The sequence below is a fragment of the Pseudorca crassidens genome, chromosome 10 (genome assembly GCF_039906515.1).
Source record: "Pseudorca crassidens isolate mPseCra1 chromosome 10, mPseCra1.hap1, whole genome shotgun sequence".
Lineage (NCBI taxonomy): Eukaryota > Metazoa > Chordata > Mammalia > Artiodactyla > Delphinidae > Pseudorca > Pseudorca crassidens.
In genome coordinates, this window is record NC_090305.1 from 65,268,192 (window position 1) to 65,292,516 (window position 24,325).

Sequence of the window (24,325 nt, forward strand, 5' to 3'; positions counted from 1 at the left end):
TAAAGGGGAACAGAGAATTTTAAAACAATAATAAATCTGAGTAAATCCAGGCTTGTTTTTATTGTCACTATGCTCTAGGATTTCTAAACAATGTCAGTAATAAACTACTCTCCCTCACCAAAAATTGTTCTTTTCTTTCCGAAATTGTTTGTTTTCTTACAGAGAACATAATTTTTAAGCAGCTCTACTGAGCAATAATTGAATTACAATAATCTGTACATATCTAAGGTGTATATTTGCCTAGTTTTGAACCTATATACACACCTGTATATACATCAACATAATCAAGATAGTGAATATATTCATCACCCACAGAAATTTCCTTGTGCATCCCCCTCCCTCCTCTCACCACCCCTCAGGGTGTTAGGAGGGGTGTTTTGTGATGACTAAGCCATCCCAGGACTACCATTGGCTGGAGCAGTGACCTGAGGACCAAGCAAAGCTGAAGAGTGTGGCTCCTCACTGCCTAGGAGAAGGTGTATGTAGGGAGATCAGGAACCCTGGCGCAGACCACTGGGAGGCTTCGGCATGGCTGAAGTTGCTGGCAAACCATAGGAGTTTAACACAGATATGGACCAACCAACCATAAGTACAAAACAAACACAAGCATGGAACAACCACCCCTAGCACAGAACAACCAACCACAGTTGGGGAACAACCAATTACAAGCACAGAACAACCAACCACAAGCAGGGAACAGCCGACCACAAGCACTCAGGAAAGGACGCAGGGGACGACCCCTGCCAATACAAGTGCAGAGACAGTGCCAAGGTATGGAAGAGAGCCAAGTGGGTAGAGATGCCCACCAAAATTTCCTCTGAAACATCCATCATCTGTGCAAGAAAGTACAAGAGAGAAACCAGACCAACAGCATTTGTTACCACCAGCTGATGAAGAGAGTGAATGAAAATAACAGACAGAATCGGCTGACGCAGAACCGAGACCCCACCCTGGAGAACTCCGTCCATCCCAGTGATGCAGAGTGTATAGAGTCCTGGGCACCTACAACTATCCGCTGCATCCCCAGAGGAGCCCGTGGAGAAATGGCCACCCACGTAGAGACCAAATGTTACACCAATAGGGTACCCAGATTGCAACTATTAAAATAAAATCAACAAGATATGAAAAGAAAATAAAAAGAAGAAACTCCTTCTGGGAAGTGACCTCCTGCATCCTATAAGTCTCATCTGTCTTCTGGATTACAGGCTAATGTCTAAAGACCAGTGCTGTGTCTTTTTCAACTTTGTATCCCTTCCTTGACCTAGAGCCTTGCAGGATAACATTTAAAGAGTGCTTACTATCTGCCAGGCACTGCCACCTCATTGCTCCTCACAACACCCCTACGAGGACAGTCCTATTATCTCTACTTGAAGATAAACTGAGTCACACAGGAGTTAAGTGACTTGCCCAGGCTCACACAGTAAGTAGGGGAATCAGGATTTCGAATCCACGCAGGCCAATTCCAGAGTAAGTGCCTTTAACCACTGGGCCATGCTGCCTGCAAAACAAGCTGTCCACACATATTTACAGAACCAGACAAACGTGTGAGTGCACAGGGCTGGCAGCCTTGGGCAATCTCTTGAAACTTAGGGTCCACGTTGGGATTCAGAGGATCAAGATGGAGATGTCCAGAAATCAGAGCTCTCAGGGACTCCAGCATCGCCTAAGTAAAGATACTTCTGCTGGCCAAGTTCACTCACTTGCCTAGAAAAATGCAAACCATGCTTGATGTAAAGCCTTGACCGTGCTAAACACATCTAAAGTGCAGCTAACCACTATTTACCTCAAAACTGAAGCCATATCCTTCTTGATGCTGGTAATAGCATGCTTAACAATTTGATTATATTTAGAAATCAACCCAGCTGATGTTACAGGAAACAGAATTAATCAGTAGCACTTCACCGTGACTGAGATGATAAACAAATCCCTGCGTCTTCTAAAACTCAAAGCCACTCCATTTCTGAATCCCTTCATGGCTGTTTTCAACATTCTGATAAAATTGTGACATAGAGTCATCAAAATGTGTCAGTGGACACACATGCACATACACACATGTATATATAAAGTTATGCCTTGTATACGGTTATTGTGAATTAGAAGGAATCTTGGGTCAAGATATGAAGGAACTGAGGCTTCCTGAGGAGCCGGGCTCCAGGTGGGTGCCGAGCGGGCACTCCCAAGACAGTGTCAGATGGGCAACGCTGGGAGTGGATCCCACGTGGTCACTTTTCAGGTGTTTATCAGCCATGCCATTTCACATTCTCAATTTCTCTGCCTGGTTCTGTCTACTTCCCGGAAGTAAATAATATCAAAAACAAGGATGAGAATCGACTCTGTGGGCAGACCCCATCGTCAGCACACATCACAGATGTCCTGGTTCAAGACCACCTGTCACAACTCACAGACTCCAGCTCATAGATGAGCCCCAGGAATAGCCACTCCGAACTCATCCTGTACCTTTTTCTCAGGATCCCTGCCACTCCTCTCCGTGAAGCAAGGGCAATCCCAGAGAGTAAGTTTTAAGGAGGTGCTTACTCTCGGGGACTGACCTTGAACTGACACAACCCTGAGGGTGAGAGCCTCTGTGAGAGGGAGCTCCTCAGAGCGGGTGCCTCCTTCAGTGTGGTGCCCTGCGCATACAGCCTCGCTGTAGTCACGGCATCTCAGTAAATGTGTGTGGAATGATACACAACCTCATTCTCACAGAACCTGGGGTTCTGCATGGTCCAGAAGCACGGGCTCTGGGTTCTGAGATTGCTCTGCTCCTGGCAAGCTGTGTGATACTGGGCTAGTTCCATAACCTTTCTGAAACTTCTGGTTTCTCATCAATAAATGAAGGTAATTCCTGTCTCCCCTGCAAGGCTGTAATAAGGATTAGCTGAGACCATGTGAGTGGTGTGCTTAGGGCAGGGCTTGGCACTCAGACAATAAAAGTGTTATCATCACTGCTCACGGTGCTGGTGACATCCTGATCCACACTGTAGGGTCAGTCAAGACATGAGCTCTAGAAGGTAACCTTCCAATGTCTTCATTAAAAACAACGTATCACCCCGAATGCAAGATCATCTTAGCTTCTTACTGTGCTGAAGTGGAACAGTATGCCCGGCATTCACCAGTGACCTGGTCTCACTGCCTAGCAACGCACTTCCTGAAAGTCTTACAGGGTCCAGAGTCCAAGTGTGCCAGAGCCACAGACAAGAAGTAGGAAGGGAACCTCAGCCCAAGCAGACTACCCAGGAAGGAAAGAAGGCACTGGAGGAGGGGGAGGGGAAGGAAAGTGGGGCTTACTTACTGCTTTCATTTTGTGGATGTTGGACCAATACTTGAAACTGCAGCCGGAGAATGCCTGGATTTTGGGCATCTTGGTCACAGCCCTGCAGAGAGAGGTTGAAGTTCCCGGCTATGTTCCCAGGCTGCTTGTCCTTCAGCTTGAACACCTCGGGGTTGGTGGTGGAGCCTGGGATGCAGTACTCAACCCGCTCCTCCTTCTTCACGCAGTTGGAGACATTGAAGTGGAGGAAGGAGACGCTCGCCCGCAGGTGCGCGGGGATGATGAACTGCCATGTCATGAGCTCGTCCTCGGGGAAGCCGTCCGGGTAGTTGGCAGACATCAGGGTGGCGGAGCCTTCACCTTCAAACACAGATTCGATGATGCACAGGCCTGTTGGGGGTGGAACCCAAACGAGAGAATAGGAGGTGATTAGACCCTGCCCTGGTCATCCATGGGTGTGGGGACAGGGGTTAGAGAAGAGGTGAAAGTGGGTCTTAGGTCCTGAGCACTGGGTCTTGATATGGCATGTTTATACTCAATTCAAGGTAGACAGTGAGAATGAGGATACATCAGTGGTGTGTGAGTATATGTTTAATAATCAACCCAGCAGGGGAAAAAAAATAAAGCCTTAATTTGTAGTGTCTGCCCACTTCCTTGGTGTAAAGACTCCCACTATAGCTGATTTCAGGCTACCAACAGGAGATGGATGAACGTGGAGTTGGAAGGAGATGGACAGCCCTCTCACCATCACATAGGATTTTCACCATACAGATCCAATGGGCATACCTAACTTCAAAGCATAAATAGTAAAATGCAGTGTATTAACTAGGAAGTAATGAGTTTTGAGTACTTATTACCTTTGTTCCTAAACTAATTTATTTAATTGTAAGTTTATATAATTTTATTTTTAGTAACGGCTCTGTTTAATACCAGCTCACAAAATTCCAGTACACTCAACAATTGGCACTCATGAGCTGCTGTGGGCCAGCTCTGGCATACAGATACAATTGTATCTGGCATACCGATACAATGCTAGAAACTGTGAAAGAGACAGAAGATGGGAAAAAGACATGAGAAACAGAGTCATTAAGGTCTGTAGAGCCAGTCCCATTTCATTTCTTGAAAACAAGCCTCACATACAAAGGACAAAAGAGTCACCACCTGGTTTGTTTAACAGAGGAGGGTGGGTTCACACCAGGACTGGCCCACATGCTTACAGAAGAGTGGGACTTCCTTTAAGGTATTCAGATGGAATCACAATTGCCAACATCTGACCATTTCTGATGGAGAGCAAGCGTCATTTTGTAGGTTTCAACCTCAGCAAACAGAGGGGAGGGCATGGCGAGCTCACGTTTTATAGACGACCGGTTTGTGATGCTGAAGCCGGAGACTTTTCTCTTGTGGAACCACGGGAGGGCCAAGGCCATTTTCACTCCCTCTTGCATTTTGATCCGGGACACAGTGCCGTTGCTGCAGAAGGTTCCGATCCTGACCATCTTGGTGTCAATGCGGCTGCTGATGCTGTGAGTGACTCCGTCCGGGCAGCTCTCCCCCCGCCCGATCTGCCTCAGGCGAGGGAGGGAGAACTGCAGTTCTAGACCGATGTTCTTGTTAGCTTTGACATCCCAGATGAAGGTTCTGTTGAGGGTGGGCAACACTGACATTGAGGGCTGAAGATGAACCTCTCCAAAAGGACATGGACCTGACATGCAGTCTGAAACACAGTCACAAAACAATCTGGTCACAAACGCTACTGGGCCACTCACTGCCCCTCCTCAGCCCCTATAGTGAACTCTTTGGAGGGGGGGTTTTCTGGGGCGCCCACCCATCTCCGGGCTACATGAAAGTTGGCTGCCAACGGCTCACGGATGCATCCCTCTCTGGGGAAGTGCCTTGGCTGGAGGGAGCTGCCTTGGGGCAGAAAAGCCTGAGAGGTTTCCCTGCCCCTGATTCCCATCCCAGCAGGGGGTGTCAACCCACAGCCAATCACTGCCAACCCAGGAGTGAAAAGCCTGACATCCCTGATTCACATGACACAGCCTGGCAATTGTCACTCAAGCTCCAGATCAGCCTGCAGCTAAAACCACATCTTTGCTTGCTGTCCTCATTCCACCCTGCTTTCCTCACTTCTTCACAGGTTTCTCAGGGCACTCTCTTGATTCATGACTTAAAGACAAGAATTCCCATGTCAAGCTCTGCTTCTAGGGAACCAGACCCAAGTCACCTCCTAACTACAAGTTTCCCCTGCTTTTTTTTTTTTGCGGTGCGCGGGCCTCTCACTGTTGTGGCGTCTCCCGTTACGGAGCACAGGCTCCGGACGCGCAGGCTCAGCGGCCCAGCAGCTCCGCGTCATGTGGGATCCTCCCGGACCGGGGCACGAACCCGCGTCCCCTGCATCAGCCGGCGGACTCTCAACCACTGCGCCACCAGGGAAGCCCTCCCCTGCTTTTTGAACGTTCGCTTTATTCCACTTTGCTTTTACGAAAGACTTGCATTGGTACTTGTTTCCGCTAACCAAAATAAATCCAAAGAGAATTTTTGCATTTATGAAAAAGGAAAGCGCAAAGAGCATTCAGTGTTTGTTTTGGAGGGAGCCATTACAGAGGCAGTGGGTACCCCTAGAGTGGCACCGCCAAGCTCCTTCCCCGGGAATGACACAGCATCTCAGCATCACGCTGCTACAGCTCTGAACTCTGTCCGTGAGCATTTGTGCTTTATTTCAAATTACTTTACACATCCGTTAGCAAGATGTGTCCTACAAGTAATTGCTTCTTTGACTTAACGCCATTTTGGCTTGTGAAAAATGTCATAGGAACACTCTGCTTTTGGGATAGCGCGGGTCGGGGAGGGGGGACCCGCACTGTTTTCCAGATTAAGCTAGTCCAGTTGGTGGATCTCTGCCCAGGCCCTACTGAAAGCCAGAGGGAGGCCCTTTGCAGTGGAGCCTGTGCTTTGGCATACATATCCTACTTCCTCTATACCAAAAGAGTCATGATTTCTCAATTTTTAGGGTGCTGCGCCAAGCTCTACCTTTTAAAACTGGTTTTTCCATCAACACACTCATCAACAGACTGAGTACGCTCTGAATGTACAGCCCCTTAATGGCTGGAACCTGGAGGCAAGGTCATCTTCTTGCCTCCTGGCTTTAATGCTGGTGTTTCATTACCACTGCAGTTGAATTTTTTTTTTCCCAAAGGCTAACACTTAATGACATCCTTTGACGTACTTTGTTTCCTAAGCCTTTTTAAAACAAAGGGAGAGGGCTTCCCTGGTGGCGCAGTGGTTGAGAGTCCGCCTGCTGATGCAGGGGACACAGGTTCGTGCCCCGGTCCGGGAAGATCCCACATGCCGCGGAGCGGCTGGGCCCGTGAGCCATGGCCGCTGAGCCTGCGCTCTGGAGCCTGTGCTCCGCGACGGGAGAGGCCGCAACAGCAAGAGGCCCGCGTACCGGCAAAAAAAACAAAAACAAAAACAAAAAAAAAAACAAAGGGAGAAACATTGCTATCAGGGAGGCACTAAGAGAAAGCAGGCAGCCTAATAGTGAGGCTTTTGTTGTCTCCAGCAGGGAATCTGAAAGGTGCAATGGACTTTGGCCACTGTAATAATAATCTGCAAGGCTTTATTGCTGCTCCAGTGGAGTATTTGAAACTACTGCCAACTCGAAATAGAATTATGGGAGAATTTCAGAGCTGTCTAGGACCTCTGAGGTCATCACGTCAAAACCCTAATTTTTGCAAAGCAGCCCTGGAGTCTGGGTGAGTCGTGTGGCGCTCGCAGTGCACACACTCCTAGGACAAAAGCCCAGGCTGTGTTTGGTCGACTTCCGTTCTTGCCAATGCACTGCGTTGCTTAACCAATAAAACAAGGTTAGATAACAAGGTGACAAATGCAGCTAAAATTATATTTTGTGTGTAGGTAAGGATAGTACCTATTTTTTGGAGCTCGTGGAAACTTCATTGTTTCTATCAAGCCATCTCTTTCATAAGTTTTCAACTACACTTCCCATGTGCCCTACTGGGTTCTGTGTTCTTGTGGGATCACTTACCCCTACTAAGGCAGTGGTTCACAGCTCTGGTTCCACACTAGACTCACTTGGAGGACGTTTAAAAAATACACATGCCTGGGCCACCCAAGCGACTCTGATTTAATTCCGTACCAAGTACCGGGAGTCAAAAAGGCCCGTCTCTCAGCCATGGCTCTGCCACCAGCCATGAGACCCTGGCGGTGTCAGGTTGTGCAAGCACTTTTTAATTTGTTGCTAAGAGCTTTGTTTTCAGAATGGATACACAAGTAAGAGTAGTCAAAATGATGGGCATGCCTCCAAGTTTTCTGCTCCCCGTCCGGTGCAAAAATGTTAAATAACTAAAATGATTCCTACCCAGAGGACGGAGAAGTGTAATTTCTGAAGCGATTCACACCTCATTTTCCCCAGCACAGACTTCTACTTTCATTAGCTTTAACGAGGCCATTCAAGAAGGGATGACATTGTAAATCAGTTATACTCTAATATAAAATAAAATTTTAAAAAATAATAATTAAAAAAAAGAAGGGATGACTGCAGAGGAGCTAAACTTTGAAACTTTCAGAATGTTTATTCAGGAAAGGTTTTTAAAAACAAGAGGCAAGCAGAACACTGAACTTGATTCCAGTGTCTAGATTTATAATCTAAAATTTTTATTTTCAAAACATTTTCAAAAATTGTGAGCATGGGTTTTTATTATATGGTAAACTGTGTGTGGTCTGTGTGTGAGACTGGTCTTGTGAGATGTGTCTTGTGAGATAAGATTGTGGTACCCTTTTCCTTTTTTTAAAAAATAATGTTTATTTATTTATTTGGCTGCGCCGGGTCTTAGTTGCGGCACGTGGGATCTTTGTTGCGGCATGCGGGATCTTTTAGTTGCGGCATGCAAACTCTTAGTTGTGGCATGTGGGATCTAGTTCCCTGACCAGGGATCAAATCCGGGCACCCTGCATTGGGAGGGTTGAGTCTTAACCACTGGACCACCAGGGAAGTCCCATTACCCTTCTCCTTTTTCAAGAGGGCAGTCACTTTCTTGGCTTAATTGGTTGTAAAAGTAATGCATGCTTGTAAAAAAATGACACTACAGAAGGACAGAAAAAAGACAATGAATGTCACCTGTCCCCCTCCCCTACTCACTATAGAAATAATATAAGGCTAGCATTTTGGTGTTTAACCCCCCAGACTTTGGGCTCCATATGATTATGTGTATTCAATTAAGTGGGATTAAACTATACAAACTATTCTACTAAAAGCTGCATTGTTTTCAATGGAACAAAATGACCTGGGGCATCTTTCCATGTCAAATACATAGATTTACTTCATTCTTTTAATAGCAACACAGTATTCCTTTGAATTCTTAAGTATATCAATAGTCTTCTCAACTCTGTAAAAGCTTCATTGAGATTTTAATTGTAATTGACTTAAACTCATAAATTGATTTGGGGGAGAAATGACACTTAAAAAATACTGAGATTTTCATCAAGTAACATGGTCTATCTCTCCATTTATTTACATCTTCTCTTTGGTCTTTCAGTAAGATTGTACATTTTGCTTCATATATATTCTATGTATTTATTAAGATTAAATACTTAACTAGAACTTTTGAATAATGGTGACCAAAAGCATGCATGGTGAGAATCCTTATGTTGTTCCTTGATTTATTGGTAACGCTTCTATGTCTGGCTGTTAAATATATTTGCTATCAGTTTTTTTTTTCCTGGCCGCACCGCAAGGCATGCAGAACTTTCCCCACCACGGATCGAACCCATGCCCCCTGCAGTGGAAGCATAAAGTCTTTTTTTTAATTTTATTTTATTTATTTATTTTTGGCTGCACTGGGTCTTCGTTGTGTGCGGGCTTTCTCTGGTTGTGGCAAGCAGAGGCTACTCTTCGTCACGGTATGCAGGCTTCTCATTGCAGTGGCTTCTCTTGTTGCGGAGCATGGGCTCTAGGTGCACGGGCTTCAGTAGTTGTGGCACGTGGGCTCAGTAGTTGTGGCTCACGGGCTCTAGAGCGCAGGCTCAGTAGTTGTGGCACACGGGCTTAGTTGCTCTGTGGCATATGGGATCTTCCCAGACCAGGGCTCGATCCCGTGTCCCTGCATTGGCAGGCGGATTCTTAACCACTGTGCCACCAGGGAAGTCCCTGTTATCAGTTTTTGATAGATACAATTTATTGGATTAAGAAAACATCCCTCTATTTCTGGTTTACTAAGAGCGTTTTATTAAAAACATTTAAGACCATCTATTAAGATGATCAAATGCAGTTTCTTCCCTTTCACCTAATCACACAAAGCAGTACGTTAAACTTCCATCTTCCAATAAGCTCTCCTGCTCTTGTTGTGTTAGTCTTTTAATGCAATTTTTTGGGTTTCATGTATTTATATTTTACTTAGGATTTTTTTGGCATGTATGTATATTCATAAGAGATTGGTCTATGGTTTTCTTTTTTATGTGGTGGAAGATTTTGACATCAGGGTGGTAAGAGCCTTATAAAATGAACTGTGAACCTTTACCCCTTTCAGTGCTCTAGACTAGGGTTTGGCAAATGGCCAAATCAAGCCAAACACCTGTTCTTGTAAATAAATGTGGGATATTTATTGCCCATTTGTTAACCTATTGTCTATGGTTGATTTTGTGCTGTAATGGCAGAGCTGAGGAGTTGTGACAGAGACCATCTGGCACATAATGCCTAAGATATTTACTCTCTGGTCTTTTACAGAAAAGGTTTGTCAACCTACCTCTAGAATGGTTTAAATATCATAGAAATTATCTGCTACTTGGAGTTTTATAGGACTCTATAAAACTCTAACTAGCGGCCATGGCTCACGGGCCCAGCCGCTCCGCGGCATGTGGATCTTCCCAGACCAGGGCACGAACCTGTGTCCCCTGCATCGGCAGGTGGACTCTCAACCACTGCGCCACCAGGGAAGCCCTAAAACTGGTTTTAAGTACTTTAATTTCTCCTTTTATTTTTATGAATTCCTTCTTCTTAAGGTTTATTTTATCCTTTTTCTTCTCCCATGATCTATTGCCAATTCATTTATTTTCAGTTAAAGGTGAAGAAGTTTTCTGAGCATGGCTTTGATTAGATCAAAATAGTGTTCTCACTGTTATTGATATATCTATTAGTTCCTAGTTGGCATGCCACCTTAAAATGATTGGGAAAGTATACCTTTAATTCTTTCTGCCTGATTATTGTGTCTTATGTCAATCTTCTATCTCAAATTATGATTAATAATACCAGATATCTGTAGTTTGTTGAATTCTGGTGTGTCATGCACTCTCAATCCATAATTTTATTTCTTCCTCAAAACACCCCTATCGGTTGGTACAATGATTCTTATGTTACAGACCAGAAAAGTAAATCACAGAGCAGTGAAGTAACTCATATGAAGCCATGCAATCAGGCCACATGATCAGTAGCCCTGGCACTTGAAGTCAAACCCAGCTCCCTCAGCCTGCAAAGCTGCTGTTTTTTCCCATTGTGCCTTGTGGACCCATTTCCCCACTCTTATCTTCTCAACCTTCCAATTCTTCTGTCCTCCAACTCCCTTGACTTTTGCTCCTGCTCAGCCAGATGTTTTTAGCACATCAGACAGAGCATCACCTGAGAATCCGTAGCTCTGTTACAAAACAGTGTGGCATAGTGGTTACAGGCAAAGACTCTGGATCCAGAATACTTGGGCTCCCATCTTGCTGCTACACACCAGCTGTGCCATCTTAGGCAAGTTACTTTCTTTGAGAACTTCTCCTAGGGCTGCTCTGAGGATTAAAAAACTGAAACCATGTAAAGCACTTAGAACTGTGAATGGCCACATAAAAGCTAAAGAGAGTGCAGAGTTTCAGAACAGATCTCACCTCCCTAGCAGTAGAGGCTGGCTTAGCGTGTAAAAGAGAGGCAGGGAGGCCAAACAGTCCATGAGTGCATACTTACCAATATTCTTCTGGATCTCGACAACAAAGTGATTCTCTGGATCCCGGCAGCTAAAGGAAAAGACTGCTGTCTCTCCGGCTTTGATGGACAATGGGGTTACCTGTCTTTTAGAAATGATCTGACATAGGTTCGCTGGCAGAGTTGGGGCCCCAGGCTTTATGAGGACTGTAATGTTGCTTCCATGTGGCAGAGCAATCTCATAAGTTTCTGAAGGAAGGAAGAAAAATGGAGTGAACAGGATGATTTAGGGTTGCCAACCTGCTGCCGTCCCCTCAGTTGGTCCAGGAGGATGACCTCCTTGACCCCTTTGTTCCTTCCCCCAGGTCTGAGAAGTGGGATGATGCAAAATGAAAGTATTATCCTCACCTGTGGGCAAGAACCCAGCCACTGAGGGCTGGGCATTGACACGCATCTCTTATTTGGCTGATTACTTTTTCTAAAAATTAAAAACACTACACCACATCCTAGGTGTCTGGAGCAGTATGTTTTCAGATACCCATCTGTGCAATATTAAATAGAGAGAAACTGCCACATCTCTTCACAATATGACTGTAGGTGAAAGTCCACACACAGAAACCATCTTTCTGTAGAGAGACATGCTTATCTGTAAAGAGCTGCTGTCCCCTGCCCAGGCCACTTCATATGCCCTGTTCACACATACATGCAGTAGTGGAGGCCGGGAAAACTTGCAGAAATTAGATACAAACATATTGTGTCAATGAACGTGGAAAGTTAAAGCCAAACAATGCTAATACCTCAGACTGGGGCTCAGCAAAATTATTTGAACAAACATTATCAAGCAAGAGAGATGGAGGTTGGTTACTAAACAGAGGGGTGGGTGCACACCAGTCGGGATGGGGCCCTGATTCACAAACAAGCCCAATCTCCTTCCCATCCCTTTTGCTTTATGGATTTTTAGGTCCTCTCAGACCAAAAGGAAGAGCTACTTTTCCTCTAAGTAGCCACTGTCCCTTCCCTGACTTGGGTTCTGATTGTGGTCTCTGGGTGGCTGATGGGCTGGGAGCAGAGGATGGGAGGCCAGTTGTCTGGCGGAGGGAATCATGGGGCTCACAGAGAGGGGCTGGCGTCGGTGCCTCTGTTCCACCGTGTTCTGCACCAACAGCTGGTCAGCACCTGTTATGGCGCCTTGTACAGGGAGGTGCTTGGTAATTGTTTAGCCCGTAAATAGCAATTTAACCAAAAGCTTTACTTTTTCCCTTCCTTTAAAAATTTTTTAGAATTAAGTTTGATATAATTTACACACATTATAAAAGGTCCTACTTAAGAGTTTTGACAAATGTGTGTGCACATGTACACCACCACAATCAAGATATAAAGATATCCATTACCTCCAAAAGTTCCCTCAGCGCCCTTTGCAGTCGAGCTCCACTCCTGGCCCCAGAAAACTATAAATTAGCTTTGTCTGACTTAGACCTTCCTGCAAAATGGTGTGCTTACTTACGCCCTCTCGTACCTGGCTGCTTCTGCTCAGCGTGTTTGAGAGTCAACTGCATGGATCAGCAGTTTGCTCCCTTTTATTGCTGAGTAGTATTCCATTGTCTGGAAAGACTGCAATTTATTTATCCAGGCACCTGTTCAGTGACATTTGAGTTCTTTCCAGTTTTTGCCCAACCTCGTGCTTTCATTTTACCAGAACTACTAGCCTGCTCGAGAGCTGTACTCACTTCTCCTCCCACTTAGTGCATGGGCGTGCCTGTGTTCCCACAGCCTAGCTGCTGTGTGCGATCAAATGTTTGGATTTTTGTCAACCTCCTCTTGTACCCCTCTCCCCCACCATTCACTCTGCACCAGAGCGGCCAGCCAGCAGCTCTTTATATAGGGTGGAAATTTATCTCTCAACCTGTGATAATGAAATGCAAAAATTTCCTCCGGGTCATGAGGGAAGAACTTTACCCTCTTTGGGCCTCTGTTCCCTCATTTGTAAAATGAGGGGATTGGGCTAGAAAAGCTCTACCTTCCCTGCCAGCTCATCTATCATCAGTATCCGAGGAAATAAGAAGCGATTTTGCAAATGTAAGCATTCTCAACTACGGCCCAGCAGTGACACATCTCTCAGAGCACAGGGGCACCAGCACAGCTGGCTTCGTGACTTTGTTTTCAAGAGGGCTCAGGTTTGCATTTTTGGAGCAAGACTTCTTATCTCTCTAACCTCAGCTTGTACCCCTCTCCACCTTGGTCACTGTGCTCGGGCCATCTTTGCCTTCTTTCTTGAACATACCAACCTCAGGGCCTTTGCATGTACTGGTCCTGATTTCTAAAATGCTCTTTCTCTAGCAATAGCTGGCTCCTTTTTGTTATTTGGGTCTCAGCTCAAAGATCACCTCCTCAGAGCAGTCTTCCCCGACCAGCTACCCAAAATGCTCACCCCACCCCTACCCCAGCCATCCTGTACCTGCTTTCCCTTCATCCCTGCTCTCTTCTCTGAGAGGACCCGTGTTATTTGTTCCCACCTCCCAGTATCAGAATGCGAGTTGCTGCCTACAGGAAGGCAGCAGGAATTTGCCTGTCTTTTTCAGTGGTAGTCTCAGGACCCCAACAGTGCCTGGTGCCCACATGGAAGCAGAACTGATGACCCTCCCAACAGCACCATACAAAATCTCCACATTCTTGTCTTTGCCGCATTTAGTTTCTCATAGACTTACTACCATTCCTGTGTTTCAGTTTGGGCTATAAACCTTGGTGGGAACCAGGGACTCTGAACTTTTTAATTAATAGCCTCAGAGAAAGAAAACATCCTCTGAGGCAGAAGTTTCTTTACTTGAATGCTTCATCTTCAAGCAGCATGGTCACTAAGAATCTTCTGAGAAAGATCGGAAGGCCCAGGGGTTCTTTTAAGATACCAGATTAAAAATGAGTCCAGATGCATGTTCAGAAACCCAGTTGTCAGATGTATATCTGAGCTGAGTATGTCAACCCTTGCGTTCTCTTTCTGTAATCATAAAAAAGGTCTTACCATGTTATCTGTAAAAAATTATTGGGGTACTGGGTCTCTGAAGCCTCGGCACGCTCTCCCGTGGCCTCCAACCCTGGGTCTCCAGGGGGGCTAATTCACTGTCAAGTGAAGCTGTAATCCATCTCGGGGTTGCAGCCTGGCTGGCTAGGTTACCAATTTCTTTGTCATTTCTCCTCTTTGGCAAAAATATTTTAAAGTTCCTGATTCTACAATTATGATTACTGTTACTTTATTTTTGGCTGCACCTCATGGCTTGCAGGATCTTCGTTCCCTGACCAGGGATTGAACCCGGGCCCCCTGCAGTGGAAGCGCAGGGTCCTAACCACTGGACCACCAGGGAAGTCCGGATTACTGTTATTTTTCTTTTAACATCTTTTTTGGAGTATAATTGCTTTACAATGGTATGTTAGTTTCTGCTTTATAACAAAATGAATCAGTTATACATATACATATGTTCCCATATCTCTTCCCTCTTGCGTCTCCCTCCCTCCCACCCTCCTTATCCTACCCCTCTAGGTGGTCACAAACCAACGAGCTGATCTCCCTGTGCTATGCGGCTGCTTCCCACTAGCTATCTATTTTACGTTTGGTAGTGTATATATTACTGTTATTTTAATTGAGCGTTAGACCCTAAACAGATCAGCGGTTCCCTAAGGATGGAGGTGGGAGGAGGGGATGGAATACAAAGGGGCAGAGGAGACTTTGTAGGATGAGAAAACCATTCTGTATCTTGACCATGGTGGTGATTATAGGTTGTACACAAATGCCACAATTCAGCAAAACTGTGCACTTAAAATTGGTGAAGTTTATTATGTTTAAGTTACACCTTAATAAATAAAAAAGAAGGGAAAAAAACTTGTGCTGGAAAGATTGTATTTCTACACAACGTGGCACTTAATAAATGAAAAAGGAATAATCATGACCACAGTTAAAATATGGTTTAATAATATTTTGAGGTGGGCCTAGTTTCTCCCAAGGTATGTGTAATAATTTCAAATAGCTGTAAATTAGATTTTGAGAAGAAAAAGTTGATCTTACTAAAATTTCTCCGTTCAGTTCTTCTCTCCTGTTTTCAGCCAGGTCAGTATCCCAAATAATTCTGCATATATGACAATCTATTCCATTATCAATGACAGCCAAAGAAAAATGTACAATCTTTTTTAGAAATTCATTTTTTTTCTTTTAGAATCTGAAATCTTCTATTCATTCAAACATTTTCCGGGTTCATATTATGTTCCAGGCATCATCCAGGGTGCAAAAGATTTAATGTCAAAAAAAGCCCTGGAGTTCCTGCCCCCTGGGAGTTAGTAGTCCAGACTAGGGGTTTCTAAGTGGTCTGTGGAGGGCTTTAAAAATGATGAAGTTCTAAGTTACAGTAGGCCCAACATGGGACCTGGGAATCTGTATCGGAACCACTTTTTTTTTCCCCTTTATGGTGGTAGGTAGGGATTTCTTTTGTTTATTTTTTTCCAGATGGAAAACCAAACCAATCGTCCCAACTGTAATGATTGAATATGCCAATTCTTCCTTCATGAATTGTTAATGCTACTTCTGTTGTTTATATTTTTTATTTGGGGTCTAAATAACCCAGATTTTCATCCAAACTCCTTTTAGAAACAAAGCAGATGAAGCCTTGTAAGGGTTAAATGACTCACGTGGGGGTGGACTTTTAACATTTTACTATGTTTCTTTGCTCTGACTTTGAGATGACCAACCCAGTATGTTCTACGATCAGGCCACAGTTCATATCTCTCCTTCGGTGCCTCATACCAGAGAATGCCCACCTGGCTCAGAGCCCAGGGAACACTAAAGGGCTTATCCATCTTTGCAGCAGGAGACCATTTATATTACATGCTGTTTCCTAGGGTCACAGCCAAGGCTACATCACACATTGGACTTTCATTTTCAACTATCCCTCCTCATCCTCAATGATAAATATACCAGCTGGAGGGGGAGAGCCAGAATGAGAAGATAATGATTCAACCACGTATACACTTGAAATCTGGACCCTCCTTACCGAGCCCCCACTAGAGGCACTTATTCTACTGTAATAAAAGTAGCAGAGAAACCCCCCACTGCTTGAGTAAAATCACTTATAACTTATTTATCACAAATGCTTAGAGTTTGAGAACGACATCTTGGTTGCACATTTTTCCCCTCTTCCCCACTCACCACCATTAATCATCCCTTGAAACTGAAAATTCCAAACCCGTAGAATAAATCTCAGCCTCCTGCCACCCCACCCCTATCTCCCAGTCGGGCTGGCACATCTGAGTGCTTGATAAATGTACTGTAATTTAAAGAAAATGGATGGGCGTTTTCTTCTTCAGTATCTCTTTCTTTTGCTTCCCTAGGAGCTTGGTATTTCATTGGTCCGGTGTTTTGGAAGACCTATTACCCAAGTTCCCAGAAACCCAAAGCTCCAGATTCTGGCGTGATTTTGAGATCTCACAGGCTGAAAGAAATCCAAGGTGACCCTCACATTAGCAGCGCATGGGCTGTCGGGCTGGAGAGCTTGCAGGCACCACACGTGGGCACATGAGTCACAGCTCTCATCTTCAGCTCTCCTGCCTTCCGACCTCTCTTTATTAGGATGCCTCGGTTAGTTTCTGCTGGTGTTTCTGCCTCACCAGCGGCTTCTCGGGCGGGAATTTCCAATTGTTTTAATCACCATTCATTATTCGCATATCACAGGATATTGTACAAATGCCCTGTTATTCCTTTTCCCCGCCCTCCTATGTCTTTGTAAGGGAAGTAAATGCAAGGAAGGGGATTCACCAGGAAGTTATCTGTTCCCAGATGTGTCCAATACAGGTTAAAAGACTGACAAATGTAATTTACAGTTTCTTAGACGGGTCAGAACCTGCTGCCTCAAAGCTGGGTGTGGTTTCCTGGGACACTCTGCCCTCATCCACTCTCTCTGCCCAACGAAGATGAGCAGAATAGCTCCCAGCCAGGGACTGGACACAGCCTGGGCACCAGGAAATACATATGAAGACCCATGGGACGAACTCCCAGGATGTCGAGGACTCAGACTCAGGAACAAAGCAGTACGATTGTGAATCAGCATGGCCGATCAGTCACAGTCTGCGCGGGAATCAGATTCCAAAGCAAGCCCATAAGGAGATAATCACTTTCAGGGAAATAGCCCTGTCCTCTCTCAGGAAGACGTCACACTGCAGACCCACATCGCTCTCTCAAGGAGTCCATGGGGCTGTGGCTGGTGTCTGCTCCCCCACGGAGCAGATCCCTGCTTCTCAGACTGAGCACCAGATAAAGCACTGATTTGATTTTAGGGACCAGGTTTGCAAAATCCAATTTGTTAAATTGTGGATGCGCATATCATGAGAGCTGGAGGAAGGGACACCAGCAGAAGGGCCGGCGATTCACCCTTCCACCCTGCATCCACCCCGTGGGGACGCTCACACCATTTGCATGATTTCTCCCGCCTACTCCCTGCAGGAGGCAATTGCTGAATTCACAGAAGTTGAATGTACGTTTGCCTGTCTGTCTACTCCATCAGACCCCATCAGACCCCATCAGTTAGTCAGCAATTTGAGGGCACCAAGAAAGGTCAAGGTACTCTGAAGATGCTGAAGTTAGCCATTAACTGTCTGGGGGTGGTCAAGGAAGATTTCACGGAGGAAACTTAAGATGGGTCTAGAAGAATGAATAAGGAGTTTGCCTATAGAGAAACAGGTGTCGGAAGGATAGGTAGAGAGAACGGCAGCGGCAAAGTCACAGGTGTGAAGACGACAGCTTCCTTATAGCCACTCCAGGGAGTTTGGTTTGGCCAGAGGGCAAGGAAATGTGGGTAGAGGAGGCTGGAGACAGGGGAAGGGGCCAGGCCAGGAAGAGGCTTTGTTGCTGCCATGGAGTTTGGGCTTCACCCAGTGGGACCAGCATATCTTAGCAGCTTTGTGTAGTGGTGAAGAGCTTATAGTCTAGAATCTGACTGCCTGGGATCAATTCCCGGCTTGGTACCACTTATCAGCTGTGTCCTGTTGGGCATATTCCTTAGCTTCTCTGTGCCTTACTTTCCTTACCTGCAAACGGGGGTAATAATGGAATTCTCGTAAGGACTAAGTGAGTTAGTACCTATGAAGTGCTTAGAACGCTGCCAGGTAGTCAATCGATGTTAGCTGTTATTGTTGATATTAGTAATGATAGAGAGCACATTACAACTACTGCTACTGGGGCAGTACTGCTGGGGCGCTGTTGAAGGGTGTTAAGTAGGGAAACAACTGTAGCAGCAACTAGGCTCTCAATCTAAAGCCCAGAGTCCTGGCTGGCTGGGCTGGACTCAGGGCGAGGCAGGTAAGGTGCCTAGGGGCAAACTTCATCACACTCAGGATTATGCAAGTGTGAGTGCTTCCTTAAATTTTCCACACCTCCCCTGCCCTGGCCTGGCCCTGCCCACCGACTATTAAGGTCCTTCTACATGTGCTTACTCATGTGACTCCAGCATGCCTTTGAGGCTCAGAGAAGTGACCTCAAGTCCCTGTTTTGCTGAGCTCAGGAGGCAGCTGGGAGATTCTGGTTTGACCTCAGCACACTTGCCCTCCCCACTCCCCAGGGTACCACACTGAGCTGCCCTCCCGTAAGTTGCCAAAGCTGGTGGAATCAACCAGCAGAAGGGGAGGAAGTGCTGCCATTGTTATGAAGTACTTGGAGTTGTTGGCTGACACGGAGGGCCTGAGCATCAGCACCAACATAACCCATCTGAATGGGGCCTGCTGTGATGAGGGGGTGCCGGACTCTCACACTACCAAAGTCATAGTGTTATTAATCCAGTGGACCTGGGGCAGCAAGGCTGGCAGGCTGTGGAGGAATAAATGGTGTAGACACGCTAAATCTCTTTGATCAGGTCTGTTTACAGACCGGTAAACCGAGGGGAAGTCTCACCAATGGCAGGAAGACCAGCCTTCTGCCTGCCTGGAAATAGTTAATTTCCCACATTCACATCAAAAAGAACCACAAGGTAAGTTGCTGTTTCAGAAACCAATCTGCCTTTCTTGGATGAGAAGCCTTTGGAGTCTAGATACCAGGCCAGTCTTAATAATAACACTGAGTACTTAGTATGTGCAGGGTCCGTGCTTGCACTTGATAAGAATTTATAAATGCCCACAGCCACCCCACAGAGCAGGTTCTAATGTTAATCCACATTTTAAAGATGACGAAACCGAGGCTCAGAGAGGTCAAGTAACTTGCCCAGGCATGTATGATTAGTAAGAGGCAGGGCCAGATTTATGCCCGAGCAGTCTGACACTGGAGACCAGCACATGAAAAATGGCTCGTCAGCAGAGCCAGCCCTGCCCAGGGAAGTCCACACATGGCCAGGAGCCTTGTGATGAGACTGGCCTATTATAATCAACAGTCACTCGAAAAGGAATAAAACATTTCCCAGCTGCTGGCTCTCTAGGGAATCTCCAGGATATCAAAAGGGAAAGGTATTTGTTTAAAATGCACTTTGTTTAAATAGGTGCTTCGTTTAAAAATAATTTGAAAATGTGGTTTGAATTTAAACTGAAGATTTAAAGTTCCCCGGAATTCAAAATGTTTGGGGCCTGGTTCTTCTTTTGTGTGATTTTTTTGGCAGCATCTCTAGGCAAGGACCTGAGAAAGGGAACCTGGCGTGTCTGGCCGTCGATGGCTTTGTAGCTTTGTGAGCCTTGCCTGGGGACTGTGGGCATGGGAGGCAAGTAGCCAAGTTGGTGGCAGAAGGAAAGCAGCCATAATTCTGGAACAAAGCACTGGGTATAAAGGGCTAGTGCCAGGTCTTGGAAGGAAAGCATCCCCCAGAAGCCCCTGCCCGAGGGGCTCACTTCTCAAGGCCACTGTCAGTGAGATTCATGGGCGAAATCACACCTATGTTTAGGAGAGTTCCCCAAATCCCCATCTCCTGAATTTTCTTCCCCTTTACTTGGGCTGCAAGACTCCCAACCCAGACCTCTGGTTGGCTTGGCAGGAAATACCTCCTCCTGGAAAGAGACTCCCACCTGTCCTTCCAGGTATCTGAGCTGTAAAGCTGCTCGTTCATTGGTTTGGAGATCAGGCAGGACCTGATTGAGAAGGCACACCAATGCTCCCCCATAACCCTGTCCCCCTCCCCACTCCACCCACCTTACTCCCCTGGCTGGCTTGGGAAAAGCAGCCTCTTGCGGTAGCAGGGCAAATCTTTTTTCATTCTCTTTCTCGGAAGTAAAGGGAAGTGGGCTGATGGCTACCCACACAGCATCCCCACAGAGAAGCTGAGTGTGGGGGCTAGGCCAAGCTGGGGGAATTCTTCAGGCTATTGCTGGAAGTATGGAGGAACAGGAGGTGACAGGACGGGGGATCATCCCATGCCCCGGCCCCAAATAGCATGTGCACCTCCCAAGTGAAGAACTAGCCTGCCATTCCAACACGAGAGCTTCATAGGCTCTTTAAAGGACAGGGCCACGTTTTAAGCCCATACACTAAAAACACTGCAACAGTCAGTTAACACACCAGAAAGGATTGAACATCGACTACAGTTATAAATAAAGTGCCTGGGGGTGACCAAGTGCAACATTGCATCAGGGTGAACTGGGACCCAGGCCTGCACTGGCGGGGCAGGGGTCAGGGCAGGGAAGAAGGCGCAGGAGGAGGACCAGGGCACGCACAACGGAAGCGGAAGGCCCGAAGACAACTTGGTGCTGCGATTGCAATGAAGGCTGACTTGGGCCACGTGACTCAAGGTAACGGTGAGCTGCTCTCCAGGCCGGGTGCCAGCATACAGAGATGCACCAGGCTGGGCCCAGCTTCGGGGAGTCACATCCACGGACTTCAGAACTCAAAGGACATCATGTTCTCACCCCCTCAGTGAGAGACGCATGGTTCCCTTTAAAATAGTTTACTATTTCTATAGCTCTGAGAACAATCATAGAGGACAATAAAGTTCAAAGAGCAATTTTAAATAAAAGGAACCATGGGCATTCTTAGTCAATCTGACTTGTTGGAATAGTTTATCAAAACAGGGACCGTTGTGTCCATCCATTCACTCCCTACTCTTAATTCCCAAACTCCCTAGGAAAGAAATTTATATGCAATGATGCAAGTTAATTTTCTAAAGTAACTGAATGATTCTCCAAAGTGGACACTAGCGATCAACTGTCTGCAGGGCTTGTGCTTTGAATTACTTTTTAAAGTGGTGATGGGTTTGCAGGGAGCCATCCAAACCTTCTGTTGTATCTTTCCCTTTTATGATCAAAGACACATGCCATATTGGAGACGTATGTTAGAGATGCATTACGAGGTCATGAGCCCTGTCTGGGCCACAATCTGGAGCAAATGAACACATCTATGTATAAACCCCTCTGGGACTGTGGCCATTTTAAGGCTTCTTGCCGCGATAAGACCCGGACTTTAACATTTCACTCCACGTGGAATGGAATTGTACTGGGTGGAGGGATGATTTCAAAGAGGCTCACAGAAGTAGACAAATCTGCATAATAAGAGACTTTGCACGTGGGAATTGCAGAATTAAACAACAAATATAACTGAGTTTATGACCACTGCAAATAAGTCAGGATGATATGCTAAATTGCCACAGGGCCAGTGTAAATCACATTAACATTTTATGAAATGTTAAAAAGATTCATTTTGCCAGACCTTGAAGTGTGAGTCATGACGAACTTGAAAGTCACTGAGGATCACAAGGACAGATGGGGAAGAACCAAAGGAGCAGAGTTAAAAAACCCATCTGTATGTGTGCTCAGGGACACGAACAGAATGAGGGCCCTTTCCCTTCTCCGTCTGCCAGAAGTTCAGAAGTTACTGAAATTCCCATTTTTTTAGTGTTCCCTGAGTCCTTTGCCAATGGTCTCACCTTGCCATCAGAGATTAGCTGTTCAAGTTCCTCTGATAAAAAGCTAGCAGGGAGATGGTTAAATAAGAATCTACACTCATCAGGCCTAACTGCTGCTGCTTCTTTTTTTTTTAAATAGATTTATTTAATTTATTTATTTATTTTTGGCTGCGTTGGGTCTTCCGTTGCTGTGCGTGGACTTTCTCTAGTTACACGAGCAGGGGCTGCTCTTTGTTGTGGTGCGGAGGGCTTCTCATTGCGGTGGCTTCTTTTGTTGCGGAGCACAAGCTCTAGGCGCACAGGCTTCAGTAGTTGTGGCACATGGGCTTCAGTAGTTGTGGCACACAGGCTTAGTTGCTCCGCAGCATGTGGGATCCTCCCGGACCAGGGCTCGAACCCATGTCCCCTGCATTGGCAGGCGGATTCTTAACCACTGCGCCACCAGGGAAGCCCTAGGTCTAACTGCTTCTTAACTGCAGAGACCCAATCTCCTGATCACTTAGGGGGACAGGACTGGGGAGTGTGGGCCAGCCCTACCCCAGGGGCCAGGGCTGCAGCCAACTGGGAATACATCCTTCTGTTTAAACCTCTTGTTTTAGGGAGTAGGGGTTAGTACCTTTTGTTGTTGTTATCTCCAGCAATCTTTTAATATTTTTATTTAAATTTTTTTCTTCCAGTTTTATTGAGATATAATTGACATACAGCATTGTAAGTTTAAGGTGTACAATGTAATGATTTGACTTACATGCGTCATGAAATGATCACCATGATAAGTCTAGTTACCATTGTTTCCAGCAACCTTAAAGACAGGGGTGGGGGTGGGGGTGATCCATCCTCATAGCCTGACTTGGAGAGTAAGTCTTTGAATGAAGCTCTCTCAAACGACCATGGGCCAGTCAGTACAGTGATTCCTCCAGCAAACCACGTAACCCCATGGTAAAACAGGTCAGCAAAGGAAGCCTGCACACTCTAGGAGATATTTGGGGCCAGAAAGACACATGCTTTCTGCATCCAGAGGGGTCAGGACAGCCCCCAGGAGGTGTCATGTCAATGAGGAGGGCCATTATGGAAGGTACTATGTCAACAAGGACAGTCGTTATGGAAGGTGTATGTCCACGAGGATTGCTGTTACAGAAGGTATTAACATGGGAGGCGTTAAATCAGTAAGAATGGACATTATAGGTGTTCAGCCATCACGGACGAAATTATATCAACAAGGATGATCATTATGGAGGGTGTTACATCAACTAAGATGGCCGCTATTGGCACCTGGACAGTTCCAGTGGTGGCACTAGCTAATGATCTTAAGATAATTATGCCATAAATTCAGGGAGGTGAAAAACTGAGTTGAGGGACCAAGAATGCTGAGCTAGGGGTTTTGAGGAGGCACATTGTGTCTGTAGGTGGAAGAAAAAGTAGATGGTTATTCCTGAAAGGGAGAGAGGCTGTGGTTCAGAGCAATTTCCCTTTCATGACCCGTATTCCTTCCTCACAGCAGGAGTTGGTCCTGCTGCTAAGTGCTATTGCCAAGGAAGGAAGAGGAGGATGGGAACAAAACTCAGTTAGAAAATCCCAGAGTAATGAGGCATTTAATCATCATTCAAACTACATTCTGCTTCGCGCCTATAGCTGGTCTCCAGTCATGAATCATAAATTGAAGGATTACTCTTCATTACATTTTTCCAGATAGAGGATCACTTTGCAAGCTGTCTTTTCAGAGATGGTGGGAGAACACTTTTATTTTATTTATTTGTTTTTTTTACTGGGGTATAGTTGTTTCACAGTGTTGTGTTAGATTCTACTGTACAGCAAAGTGGAGTTCCCCGTGCTATACAGCAGGTTATTATTAGTTATCTATTTTATACATATTAGTGTATATATGTCAATCCCAATCCCCCAATTCATCCCAGCCCTTGGTGTCCGTACATTTGTTCTCTACATCTGTGTCTCTATTTCTGCATTGCAAACCAGTTCATTTCTATCATTTTTCTAGATTCTACATACATGCGTTAATATACAATATTTGCTTTTCTCTTTCTGGATTACTTCACTCTGTATGACAGTCTCTAGGTCCATCCACATCTCTACAAATGACCCAACACTTTTAAAATATCAAAACAACACCATGGGATTACTGGTGATAAATGACAGAGCCGTACTTCTGTTCCAGGGCCTATTTTAGGGTTTTGCTATGATGTTCCACAGACCTCAGACACCAGAACACCTGTCCTCCTCCTTCTCTTTTCCTGCCTGTGGAAGGTATTCTCCATCCTCAACCTTTATTGCAGTTCTCAT

General features: G+C 45.7%; 1 protein-coding gene across 1 annotated transcript in view; it reads right to left on the reverse strand.

The window, feature by feature from the left end:
- CDCP1 (CUB domain containing protein 1) overlaps positions 1-24,325 on the reverse strand; it is a 57,044-nt gene that overhangs the window by 20,756 nt on the left and 11,963 nt on the right. The window contains exons 2-4 of the mRNA XM_067754094.1: positions 11,229-11,435; positions 4,623-4,985; positions 3,293-3,661 (exon numbers count right to left, since the gene is read on the reverse strand). Of these exons, the coding sequence (XP_067610195.1) occupies positions 3,293-3,661; positions 4,623-4,985; positions 11,229-11,435 (939 nt within the window). The remainder of the gene's footprint in view (positions 1-3,292; positions 3,662-4,622; positions 4,986-11,228; positions 11,436-24,325) is intronic.